At 42.2% G+C, this 12801-nt stretch overlaps 1 protein-coding gene across 4 annotated transcripts in view; it reads left to right on the top strand.

Annotated features, from left to right (window-relative positions):
- The window catches only part of ncor2 (nuclear receptor corepressor 2), an 87929-nt gene that overhangs the window by 26923 nt on the left and 48205 nt on the right, over positions 1 to 12801 (top strand). For 3 of the 4 annotated variants that reach the window (XM_053504658.1, XM_053504657.1, XM_053504659.1), the window contains exons 5-8: positions 5453 to 5641; positions 7729 to 7842; positions 9331 to 9387; positions 12278 to 12330. In XM_053504658.1, the coding sequence (XP_053360633.1) occupies positions 5453 to 5641; positions 7729 to 7842; positions 9331 to 9387; positions 12278 to 12330 (413 nt within the window). Of the gene's footprint in view, positions 1 to 5452; positions 5642 to 7728; positions 7843 to 9330; positions 9388 to 11277; positions 12149 to 12277; positions 12331 to 12801 lie in introns of those variants that run through there. The other variant, XM_053504660.1, reaches the window with a different exon arrangement.

Below are 12801 nucleotides of genomic sequence, written 5' to 3' on the forward strand. Positions count from 1 at the left end.
CACAATCTTAAATCGTATTACAGCATGTCTAAGGCAAATGGATGATGAGAAAATTCCAGGTATTGTTTTGTGCCAGATTTCCGCTGAAATTGGTTCATCTAAATCTGTCTCCCATTTATTTCTGAGTAAATCTAAAGCTGTTAATCATGCACACTGAGCAATTCATAAATCCTGCGTATTGTTTGTTTTTATTCATTTAAATATTCAATCTAATAAAGAAAGTGGAGGGCATGATGGGAAATTATAAAAATTCAATGCCACAAAGTTCAGAAGCTGCAAGTATCTATAAAAATGTGATTTGGGAATGTCGTATTTCTGTACAAACAGTTTGAAAGATGCAAAATTTCCATCAAAATAATGTTCAGACAATGAGACCAAACCCTTTCTAGCCCAAACTGTAAAAGCATCATCCATTATCGATGGAACAAACATGTAATTTTTAGCAATTGAATCAGCCTGCGGTAACTCTTTGAGGGAAAACAATAGTCTGAATTGATTCCAGATTATAACTGAATGTATAACAACTGGATTAGAGTTTAAACTAGAGATTGGTTGAATAAGTGCTATTTTATAACACAATAATGCTATTAGAGAAGTGGGCCGAACTGAAGCCCCCTCCAGACTTGTCCAAACAGGGGGATTAATGTCATTATTTACCCAAAACATCAGCGCTCTTATAATGGCTGCCCAGTAATAATACATGGAATTTGGATGTGCCTTTTGCACGAGGTCTCTGTAGTATACTTCTTCTCTCTCTCTCTCTCTCTCTCTCTCTGAGTTTTTTTTTCTCTTATCTGTCTCAGTTCTACTTTTGTTTTTTGTCTCTGTCATTGTTTCTTTTCCCTCTGTTTTTCATCTTTCTAACTTATCTGATCTCTCTTTTTCTCTCTTTCTAGCTTTTTTTGTGTCTCTTTCTTTCTTACACGATTTTTATCTATCTTGGCTTCTCGCTCTGTAACCGCTGCAGTCTTCTCTTTCGGTTTGTCCTTCTCAATCCTTTGTCTCTTTCTTTTTGTCAGGGTTTATTTATTTCTGTCTCTATCCTTTTCTTTTTATTCTTTCTTGTGCTCTCTCCTTCTCTTTCTCACACACAGATCAGTCTTATGGCCCTTTATATATGTATATGCGTGTGTATAAAGAAGTGAACAAATTTTTTTTTATTGATTTTATATATACACATATACACACACATACATACGTGTGTGTGTGTATATGTGTATATATATATATATATATACATATATACACACGCACAGACACATGCACAACTGTATGTGTGTGTGTGTGTGTGTGTATATATATGTATATATATATATATATATATATATATATATATATATATATATATATATATATATATATATAAAAATAAAAACTATGTTAAATTTTTGGGGTTTTATAGTTTTCTGCCCAAATTTGTCATAAAATGTGATCCAAGTATCCACAACATCCAAGTTGTTGATGTGTCTTCGTTGTGCTCTTCGCATCATTGCACCCACTTTTTGGTAGACTAGCTGCAGTCCCAAGATGTCTCCATTTGTCTCCAACTGTGGACTGGTGTGTGACTTTTTCATCAGTCAAAGTGGATTAAGTCCACAACTTCCAAACTAATTTACTTAACGAGACTCCAGGTATGACCACGTCTGACTCCAATTAGCTTCTTTTAGGGTCATTAACTCAAGAATTTACATACATATTTCCACCAGCACTATGAGGCTATAACGGTTGTTCTCATAAAGACATAAAATACCATAATGTTTTTTTTTGTGTACATTATGTACTTTTAATACTCTTGATCGGATCACATTTTATAAAAAAGCAGAAAACAACTTTTTCTTGCCTATGTGTGTGTGTTACTTCCCATATTCTCACAATCTCAGCGTAGTCATGTCTTAGTTTCCACGTCCAGTCAGAAAGTAGTTGCCATGGAAACAGGCAGTTTAACCCAGGCTGTGTAAGTAGAAAAGGCGAGCGCGGCGCCGCGGGTTAAAGCGGAGGCTTCGCAGGGTTTAGGGTGCGAGGTTGGCGGGGGGGAGGGGTGGTGCGCTGCGCGAGCACAGGAGCGATGATCAGCGGGTCGTCGCTCGCCGCGCCTTTATTGGCTCCATAAATCAGCGTGTCTTTTAGCATTAAGCTCCGTCTCCATCCTGCTGCCACCAACTCCGGCTCATTCAGCACAGATGAGCCTGGGGACTACAAACCTGTGTGTGTGTGATTTCACATCTTTACAGAGTTTGATTTGTGTGTCTGTGTGAGACAGAGGCAGATGTTAGGGATAATAACTCGCGTCCCCCGTCCCCACACCTACACACCACACCAAGCCCAGACGCTTCCTGTCCCAGAGGCTGTGTGACGGGACCGAGCGCGATGCTATCAAACGCAGTTTCAATTTCCAATCGAGTATGCCGTATCGCTCTCGATCTCCTTCACCCACCACGCTAGCAAAAACCACACCCATTCTGGTGTGTGTGTGTGGGAGCGCATAGCAGCATTATAACAGGTTACGAAGAGTGTGTGAGCAGGTTGTAGGTTAAGAGTCCTTGGATGAGCAAAATCTGAGGCGTTCTGGTTACAGCAGCAGGTCCACTTACGTTAGAGTTGTGAGCTTTAATCAGCGTTTGATCAGTGTTTCACTAGAGCTTGGGATACCTTTAAGGTAGAAAGTTTTCTCTGACTGCCTGAGTCACGTTTGAAACACCGGCCGCCCAGGAACTCCTTTAATGCTGCAAACATGTGGAAGTGGCTCGGAGCAAGGTCAAGACTGTACGATCGCTTTTACGCCTTCACTCAGCAGAAATTCCATTACAAGTCCCGGTTCGACCTGAACGCCCCTTGTATAAATGTTTAAACCGATTACTGAAAAAAAAAAAAAAAAAAAAACTTTTTCATATTATAGTTTTCTTTAAACGGATCTGACAGGACAGTCCCTCGTGTGAGTTATGTGAGTAATGAACGAAGTAAAAATAGTATATAAATTAAAATGAGATAACGCAGCTAAAATACGATACACAGGAACGCCGCCTGAGCTGCTGCTACGTGTTAATAGACGAGTGAGATACAGACAAATATTACACAAAGTTTTCCTTAATACAATTATAATCGCTTACGTTTAGGGTTGGGTCTCGTTTGGGTTTATTTCCATACCGGTGCTAAATCGATACTTTTAAAACGGTACCAGTGGCAAAATGGTGCCTGAACCGATACTTTACAAAAGCCACAAAATAAATAATGGTGGATGACTGAAGAATACATTTTTATTGAACAAAAATAAAATAAAAACAGTAAATGGGGTCACTGTTGTAGTACTTCTAGTACTAGCTGGAAAGCTATAATTATAAACAGAATTCATGTTACATTAGTATTTTACAAATCGTTTGACCATTTGTTAACATGAATGCAACATTACATTAGCCTACGACTAACCTGCGGAAAGGCTGCTGTCCTCATCATAACCATGGACTCCTTTTTGCTACGGTTGGTACGACTGGGGCTGGGCTCATCCACACCGATAGTGCCAGCTGTTGTCCGCAAGCTGTCAATCACGGTGCCTCCCTCTGCTTTTAACTTTATTCCGTGTGCCCTCAAATGTGTCATTAGATTTTGACGTGTTTCCCCCTTTACACACACATGCTGTAAAACATTTGCTGCACGTCACGGTGTCGGAATCCTTTCTTGTGAAATATAGCCACACTTTCGACCGTTCAGTTTTAGGCATTTTAATGAAAGTTGTTTAATTTAGCAAGCTAAGATAGCGGTAGACCACCTGCTGCCGTCAGAGCGAGTGTAACGTTAGTTGCTGCATTCACGCGCATCTCGGATGGTCTCATTAAAAAAAAATTATCTAATCTAATAAACTCTTAATCTACAGAAATAAAATGAACAGTAACATTACTGCAACAATGTTTTGGATTTGTATTATCAAAGCTTTCCAAAGTTCTCGAGATTATTCTAATTAAGGAAATAATTTATGACACTCCATAAATCCAGTATTTAAAACTTCTTAGCGATCATGTGTGTCGATGAATCTGATGCTTATTACAACTGCGTCATTCAATCGACAGTTCAGGCATTTAAGTGGCACCGAAATTCGCCTTCTGTTTCGGTCCAGTACATACTGGTTATATAGGTACCGGTATTTCCGTACCCAACCCTCCTTACGTTATTAATTATTGATCTTTACCATCCATAGTAGGATCAATCACATCTCAGAGGGGTGTGTGTGTGTGTGTGTGTGTGTGTGTGTTAGAGTGAGATGTGTGAGAGAAGTGTGAAGGACAGTCATCTCACACCTTTTGCTGTTTATATATACCACAGAAAGAAGGTCTCTTGTGATTACATGCACTGTGTGTAGGGAAGTGTGATTATCGTGTGTGTGTGTGTGTGTGTGTGAGAGGGTTTAGAGACACACGGCTTTGACAGGTGAGTGTTAACGCTGGTAAACCGATACCTCCATATTAATATCTTCAGACACATGCTGACGCACGACAGCAACGACGACTGCAGATTACACACACTCTCTCACACACACACACACACACACACTCACACTCTCTCCCCGTCATGTGTTCAGCTGTTGGTTGAAGTGGTGACAGAAATGACGTGACTGTTTTGACAGCATAAGGGCACACACAGGACACACACGCACACGCACGCACCCAGAGGACACACACACCCTTACCCTACATCATACCTGACTTTACATAGTGATATTCCTCAAGGGTCGTGTGTGTGTGTGTGTGTGTGTGTGTGTGTGTGTGTGTGTGTGTGTGTGTGTGTGTGTGTGTGTGTGTGTGTGTGTGTGTGTGTGCTCGTAACAACATTTTAAATGATGCTTTTGAAAACTATTTTAAAACACAGACACGTAAAATAAAGTGACAACAGGGAACTTATAGCCAACTATACAGTTCTGTCTGTCTGTCTTCTGTCTCTACCTCTGTCTTCTGTCTCTCTCTTTCTCTGTCTTTTGTCTGTCTCTCTCTCTCTCTGTCTGTCTTTGTCTGTCTGTTTCTCTCTCTCTCTGTCTGTCTTTTTGCCCGTCTCTCCCTCTCTCTTTGTCTCTCCCTCTCTCTTTGTCTGTCTCTCTCTGTTTTCTCTCTCTGTCTGTCTCTTTCTCTCTCTCTCTCTCTCTCTCTCTGTCTTTCTCTGTGTCCATCCATCTCTCTCTCTGTCTGTCTTTGTTTGTGTGATTGTCTCTCTCTATGTCTCTCTCTGCCTCTCTGTGTGTGATTGTCTGTCTCTGTGTGTGTGTCTGTGTGTTATTGTCTCTCTCTCTGTCTGCCTCTCTGTGTGTGGTCCTGCCTGTCTCTCGGTCTGTGTGTGTGTGTGTGTGTACGTGCTACTAAGAAAAACACTATTGTTAACTAAATCATAATGTTGAAAATGATACTATAATGATTACCATTAATTCTGTGCGTGTGTGTGTGTGTGTGTTTGTGTGTGTGTGTGTGTACAGGAGCGTAGCGGCAGCAGCGCGATGGGGAAGCTGGAGCCCGTGTCTCCGGTGAGTCCGGCGGTGATGGAGGCCGATTTGGAGCTGGTGTCCACGCGCTACTCTAAAGAGGAGCTGATCCAGAACATGGACCGAGTGGACCGAGAGATCACCATGGTGGAGCAGCAGATCTGCAAACTCAGGAAGAAACAGGTACCGAGAGGCGGCGCCCTGCCCCCGGCTCCGCCCCCAGCACCGCCTCCAACCTGCTTCCACACACTGTCCTCTCCTCACACACTGTCCTCTTCTCCCCTCACACACTGTCCTGTCCTCACACACTGTCCTTCCCTCACACACTGTCCTCTCCTCCCCTCACACACTGTCCTCTTTTCACACACTGTCCTGTTCTCACACACAGTCCTCTCCTCTCCTCACACACTGTCCTGTCCTCACACACTGTCCTGTCCTCACACACTGTCCTCTCCTCTCCTCACACACTGTCCTGTCCTCACACACTGTCCTGTCCTCACACACTGTCCTCTCCTGTCCTCACACACTGTCCTCTCCTGTCCTCACACACTGTCCTCTCCTCCCCTCACGCACTGTCCTCTCCTCCCCTCACGCACTGTCCTCTCCTCCCCTCACGCACTGTCCTCTCCTCCCCTCACCTCACACACGCACACCAGCACCATGTCTACAGCAAGCCTTTGCATTAACACTCTTTAACACTGAGAGTGTGTGTGTGTGTGTGTTCAGTAGCTGAATGATGGCGTGTGGGACAGAAAATAAAGAGGGAGAAAGTCGTAACAGCGGTGTGATTATGGCGCGCGGTTAAATCCTCACTCAGCACGCCTCAAAGCAGCCGCACAATTACACACACACACACACACACACACACACACACACACACACACACACACACACACACACACACACACTTCCACTGCTTCCTCCTTCTGCTGCTGCTTCACTCAGAGAGAGAGACAGAGAGAGAGAGAGAGAGAAGTAGGTCAGAAATATACGAGGCTATAAACAGGAACTCCAGTGGGAGTGTGTGCCGGGGTTTTTCTCTCAATTTCCTCTTTTGCGCTTCCTTCTAAAGTATCTGTTTATACTTCCCTTTACACACACACACACACACACACACACACACACACACACACTTTCTCTCTGTCTCTTTCTCACTGTGATCCTTTGCTCTAGTTTACTCTGGGATTTTCTCACACACACACCACACACACGCACGCAATGGTTTTTCATCGCCTTATATATACGTGGGCGGAGTCAGCAGATATAATTATGTCAAATTTCAAAAGTAATGGAGTAAGTCCAGACCTCCCTGGTCACAACGGAGGAGGCGTGGCCTCTGTTTCGGTGAAGGAGGCGTGACGTTGTCCTGTCCGTATGTCTGGTTAAAGGAAGCACGTCCTCATCTGAATGAAGGAGATCTCCGTCACTGAGATGGCCAGAGGCACGTCCTCTCTCTGAGACGGCACGGGCCGCGTCCCCTTGGCTGAGACGGGGATGCAAAGGAGGTTCCTGTCTGCTGCAGTAAATGTGTGGAACGTTGTTGGTTCTGTTCGAGTTCTTCGCTGTTTCGTGCCAAACCATGTCGCCTGTCAGCTTGTGAAGTTCCCCAGCTGCGTGAATCTAAATCACCTGACCTGCGTCCACTGTTCCAGTGTCAGAAGAAAAGCAGGCGTGAATAAGCCAGGGAGACCCATGTGTACTATCACTCTCACTTTTTCGTTTTCTCTCTTTTTTGCGCTCTTTACCCACACTGTTTTGCACATTTGACCTTTCCTATTATTATTATTATTATTTATTTATTTATTTTTTTCTATTAGTCCTTCGCCTTTCTCTCCCTCCCTCCCTCACTCCCTCCCTCACTCCCTCAGGTCCCCTTCGAGCACTAAACCATCTGGCTGTTAGGATCTGCGGTTAACCTTCATTTGAGTAGAGAGTGAGAAATGAAGAGGCAAATAGAGAGAGACTGATGAAGAAAAATAAAAAATTGTGTGTGTGTGTGTGTGTGTGTGTGGTCATCTGCATAAAAGCTTGCTTATTTACTTTTTTTACAAAGTGCTGGTGATACCATGCGTCTATTAATCTGATAATTATGGTACCACAACACACACACACACACACACACACACACACACACACGTATGCTGGGACCTTGGCATAATTTTCTTTGCCATGACAACATTCAAGTTATTTATATAAGCAACAATTACTTTTTTTTCCCTTTTTTTTCTTTTTTCTCCTGAAACGCGTCTCTGTGTCTCGTGTTTTTGTAGCAACAGCTGGAGGAAGAGGCGGCGAAGCCCCAAGAGCCGGAGCGCAGTATCTCTCCTCCGCCCAGCGAAGCCAAGCACCGCAGCCTCGTACAGATCATCTACGACGAGAACCGGGTAACACACACGCCCTCACACACACGCTCGCACACTTACACACGCTAATTCTGTTCTACAGCAGTGAATGCGGCTGTAATTTGGATTAAAAGTCTGACATTTTGTTCTTGAGAATCGATGATGTCACACCTATAACACGTTACGGCAATATCGCAGATTATGATGCCTTTAAATGTTTGTTTTTTTAATGTTTTTTTTTTTATGACAGCAGTTAAAAATCAGCTGATTTTGTGTAAAATTATTTCACAAATTGTAAAGTTTGATTTTTTATAGAATTTCTCAGCGTTATCCTTTTTGTCAATTAAACCCGATTTTAAAATCAATTTAAATCTTTTTTTTTTTTTTTTTAAATACAGCACAACTACTTTGCTGTGTGTGTGTGTGTGTGAGAGTAAAAATCATACTGCGTATAGAAATTACTTCCAGTATCGTGATACAATATTTTTGTGTCCTATTGCTCAGCTCTCATATCGTTCCCACTCCACTGACGGACTCATCCCGACCGTGGGTGCGGAAATATCGTGTGTGTGTGTGTGTGAGTGACTGGGAGAGAGACTGTAAATCAAACCACACACACACACATTCCTCGTAAAACATCTAATGTAGAATAATGCGATTACGCCTGAACCCGGTGCACTCCCCTCAAACCCCCCGCCCGAACCCCCCTAATGAGTCAGACATAGCACTGCCAGATGTGCTGAATCATTCCCACACACACACACACACACACACGCACTTCCCTTAGCGCAATGCATAACCACGCTCCAGCTCCAAGCAACTAGTAACACCTGTTTTTACTCAGCGTGAGAGAGTTGTTACGGCGGGACGAGGTACGAACACGACGCCGTGCTCATGTTTAATGCCAGTGCGCCCCCTAGTGGCGCTCTTCACCCGCCGTACAAGATCACAGAGGCTTTTCAGTGTAGATGGTGTATTATGGGATTAAAAACATGAACAGTTTTAATGAATTATTAATGTGCAGCCATGAGTTACTGTTGAATCATAACTAATAATGAGCTAAAGGCGCTGAAGTACTCATGAGTTACCGCGAATAATAATTAGTAACGAAGGTAAAGGCAAGGTAAAGTTTCCACGAGGATCAGTCGCGGCCGACGCGGGTTCACGTGAGGACGGGCGCGGGGTTGCCGCTCGAGCACTCGTTTGCTTCAGAGGTCCGGTTTCTCGCGTGTGAGCGAGCGCCAAAGCCGTAGTCTGACCCCACGACTGTTCACTCAGTGACACAGCGGGGGGGGGGGGGGGGGGGGTCGCTCGCTCTCTCGTCTGCTGGGATTTACCTCACAAACCAGACTTGTGTGTGTGTGTGTGTGTGTGTGTGTGTGTGTGTGTGTGTGTGTGTGGTGTCATAAAGCTGTGCTAATGTTACCTTGTTTATGAGCAACTGCCAGGGTGAAACCAGAGGTGTGTGTTGCCATGGTGACAGCAGACCACTGATGTTTGTGTTTGTGTGCGTGTGTGTTTCCTGCACAGAAAAAAGCAGAGGAGGCTCATCGTATCCTGGAGGGACTGGGACCCCGAGTGGAACTGGTGAGTCTGCAGATCTTCTCACTTTTTGTTTGTCTCTTCCTCTTTCATCATCCTCTCTTTCTCTCTCTTTTAGTCTCTCTTTCTTTCTCTTTCTTTAACAGTCTTTTCTCTGCTTTCTGCTTTTCAAATCTCCTCCCTCCATCTTTGACAATTTTTAGTCTGTCTTTTTTCCCCTCTTGTTTCTGTCTTTTCCCTCTCTCTCTCTCTCTCTCTCTCTGTCTCTGTCTGTCTGTCTGTCTGTCTGTCTGTCTTGCTGCCTTGTGTGCCTTAGTGCTGGACAGTGTGTTGCGTATGTGTCATCATTTCGGCACTACCGTCATGTTTTCTGCTCACAAATCTTTGCGAGTGCTAGTTGAGCAACAGATCGAGTTAAGCCCACGCATGCGGAAGGGGCGGATAGTCACATCAGCGGCAGTTCAGCACAGTCAAGTTACATCATAGGCCTTGAAGAAAGCGCGTGATATAGTGGTGTTCACTCACCTTGGTCTGCGGTTGGTGACTCGACAGGAGAGCGTCTGGACTGAGAGACGGGTGGGAATTACAACAAAATTCAAATTTCAAACGTCATCAAAATTCTGTTCAAAATTCTCTTTCTAGTTTCTGTTAAAATTCAGTTAATGTATAAATTTCCTCTTTTTCCCCATTCAGATAACGTTCAAACATCAGTTTCAATTAAATTAATTCATCAAGTTAACTAAAATCAATACCGAAATGCAGATGTTTAAAATTAAAGTAAATTTTGACTTTAAAATATAAGGTTGGAAGGTAGTAATAATTTTTTTTTTTTACAAATTTATTACAATATTAAAATTATATTATAATATTTAAAATTAATATTCAAAATATAGATTTTGATTAAAACTCAAAATATTTTTAAGTATTGTTAAAATTTAAGCTTTAGATGTGTTAAAATTCAAACATTTTTGCGTTTAAAATTAAATTTAAGATAAAATTTCACATTCTGATTAAAATTCTAATGTTAAATGTTTTGAAACAAACGTTACACGAAATACTTATTTTATTCTCCTTTATTCTTTAATTACTTTTATTTGTAACTTGTACATGCTTCTTATAATTAGTGTTTTTTCTTTTTCTTAATATTCTGCACAGTCTGGAGTTTGGCGCAGTTGCATTTCACTACTGGTGAACTTGTACAACTTGTTGTATGTGACACAAATAAAACTCTTGAATCTTGAATGAAATTCAGTTGAAAATAATTTAAGATTAAATTTTTATATGTGAGCTGAAAAAACTGAGAAAAAATGTCAAATTTCAAATATTGTTTAAATGTAAAGTTTATAGTGTTTGTTTGACCTTGAAATTTGTTCCAACTGGAAAATCGATCGAGGTTTTTATCACAACTCAACTAACAGTGTATCGCTACACTGACTTCAACATCCAACTGCAAATTTGGGTAGTTTTGAAAATAGTGCTATTTCTCTATAATCTTACAGGTGCCGCACTTAACTTTTCACATAACAATTTAACAAAATAACGTCATGAAAACATCATGTTTATAAAATGGTGATGGTTGCAGAATGGCAGCACACATCGATTAGACACGGGTATCAGGATAACGTGGTCTCGGCTGCTCCATGGTGTTGTTTCATAGCGCGCACAGTGAATAGGGAGGGGTGTGGGTGTGGTACTGGCACAACATTCATTAAAAACACCATTTCAACAGCACTCAAAACAGCCAGAACAGCCAGAAAAAAACTGCTGAGCGCACGCGCGCACACACGCACACACGCACAAGCACGCACGCACACCCACACACAAACACACACACACACACACACATTTTCTCTTTCCCTTCCTTTCAGAAAGAAAAAACTTGTTTTTTCTTAGTCAAATTCAAATTTTATTAGTCACATACACAAATTTCTAATTTTATTAGTCACATCCACAGTCACACACAGTACGATATGCAGTGAAATGCTTAGAGGACCGCCTGTGACCTTAAAATAAAAGAATATTAATAGGAGATAAATATGAAAAAAAATAGAAGGTAAATTTAACTTAGATTATTAAAATAACTGTACAGTACAAAATATACAACATGAGAAAATTATATGAAAAATATAGAAAATAAGAAAAACAGCTGTACAATATAGAAATATAGAATTTGTGAAATTTTTGGTGTAGGAATGAAGTTGAATAAAAATAGAAATGTCCAGTGGGTGTGCAAATGTGCCTGAAAGTGTCACGATTCACACATTTTCACATATTTAAAGTGACTACGTGCATCAGGGAAACAGAAAATAATTTAATTTAACTACTACTACTACTAATAATAATGATATACTTATTAATATTGTTTATATTTTTACCAGTCATGTAGTTAATGGTCAGTAGTAGTACAAATTTCAACCCCTTTATTACGTTTATTAAGGCCTTCCTTTATAGACCATCCGTCTATCCATCCATCCATCCATCCATCCGTCCACGCTTTGTCTCTTCACCCTGTGTGTGTTTGGAGCGCATTACTCAACAGATTTTGATAATTGCGTGTAGAACAGTAGACCGCACTGTTCCCCAGCCAGCTCACTGTCAGAAGGTTAATTGAGGATACCAGGGGGATTTCCTCGCACACAGTCCTCTAGTTCCCCCTTTCAACTGACGTCTTGAGGTTAGCACATCAGTTTCAGTTTTCACATGAATTCCTCACCCTGAGCCGCTCCTCGCTCTCTCTGCTTTTTACCACCGTAAGCGCGCGCCGTCGTTCGGTAATCATCGGTGTAGAGTTTCCTTTAAGCCGTGTGTATGTGTTTCTTCTTCTCCCTTTGTTTGATGCGCCCGCGTTGACCTCGGGTTCAAATATAGACCCAGGTGTGTGCTGTTGTGTCTGTAAAACTGAACCCCACCTCTCTTCATGTCTTCCTTATCACAGCCGCTGTATAACCAGCCGTCCGACACGAAGCAGTACCATGAGAACATTAAAATGTGAGTATACCTGCTCTCTCTATCTTTCTGCAGATTTTTTTTCACTCTTTTCCTGTCATCTAAAAAAAAAAAAAAAAACACCGGGCACTAAGTTGAGGTCGGATCGAATGTCGATTGTCAACCTCACGCCAATGGACGATGCATCTATTCCTGGCCTAAGGTGCGATCTGAGAGATGAGTTGCGCTGCGGTCGGGGTGTGTGGCGCAATCGGTGTCACCCAGGAACTCTTTTTTTTTTTCTTCTTTTTTTTTTCTCCTTTTTATCTGCACGGTTGCGGAAGCGTTTCTGGTTGTTTCTAGTTTCAGAATGATCACAGTGAATTGTTTGCGAGTGTAGGAGTGCTGTTGCTCCAACGGTTTTGGGCTACGTCAGCAAACGCCTCACTCGGTTTCTCCCTCGCTTTCTCTCCCAGAAGACTCCACCGAAGCCGTGTCGAGACGACGCACGTGGTTCGAAGATCCGTCATAATA

This window comes from Clarias gariepinus, chromosome 9 (assembly GCF_024256425.1).
Source record: "Clarias gariepinus isolate MV-2021 ecotype Netherlands chromosome 9, CGAR_prim_01v2, whole genome shotgun sequence".
NCBI lineage: Eukaryota > Metazoa > Chordata > Actinopteri > Siluriformes > Clariidae > Clarias > Clarias gariepinus.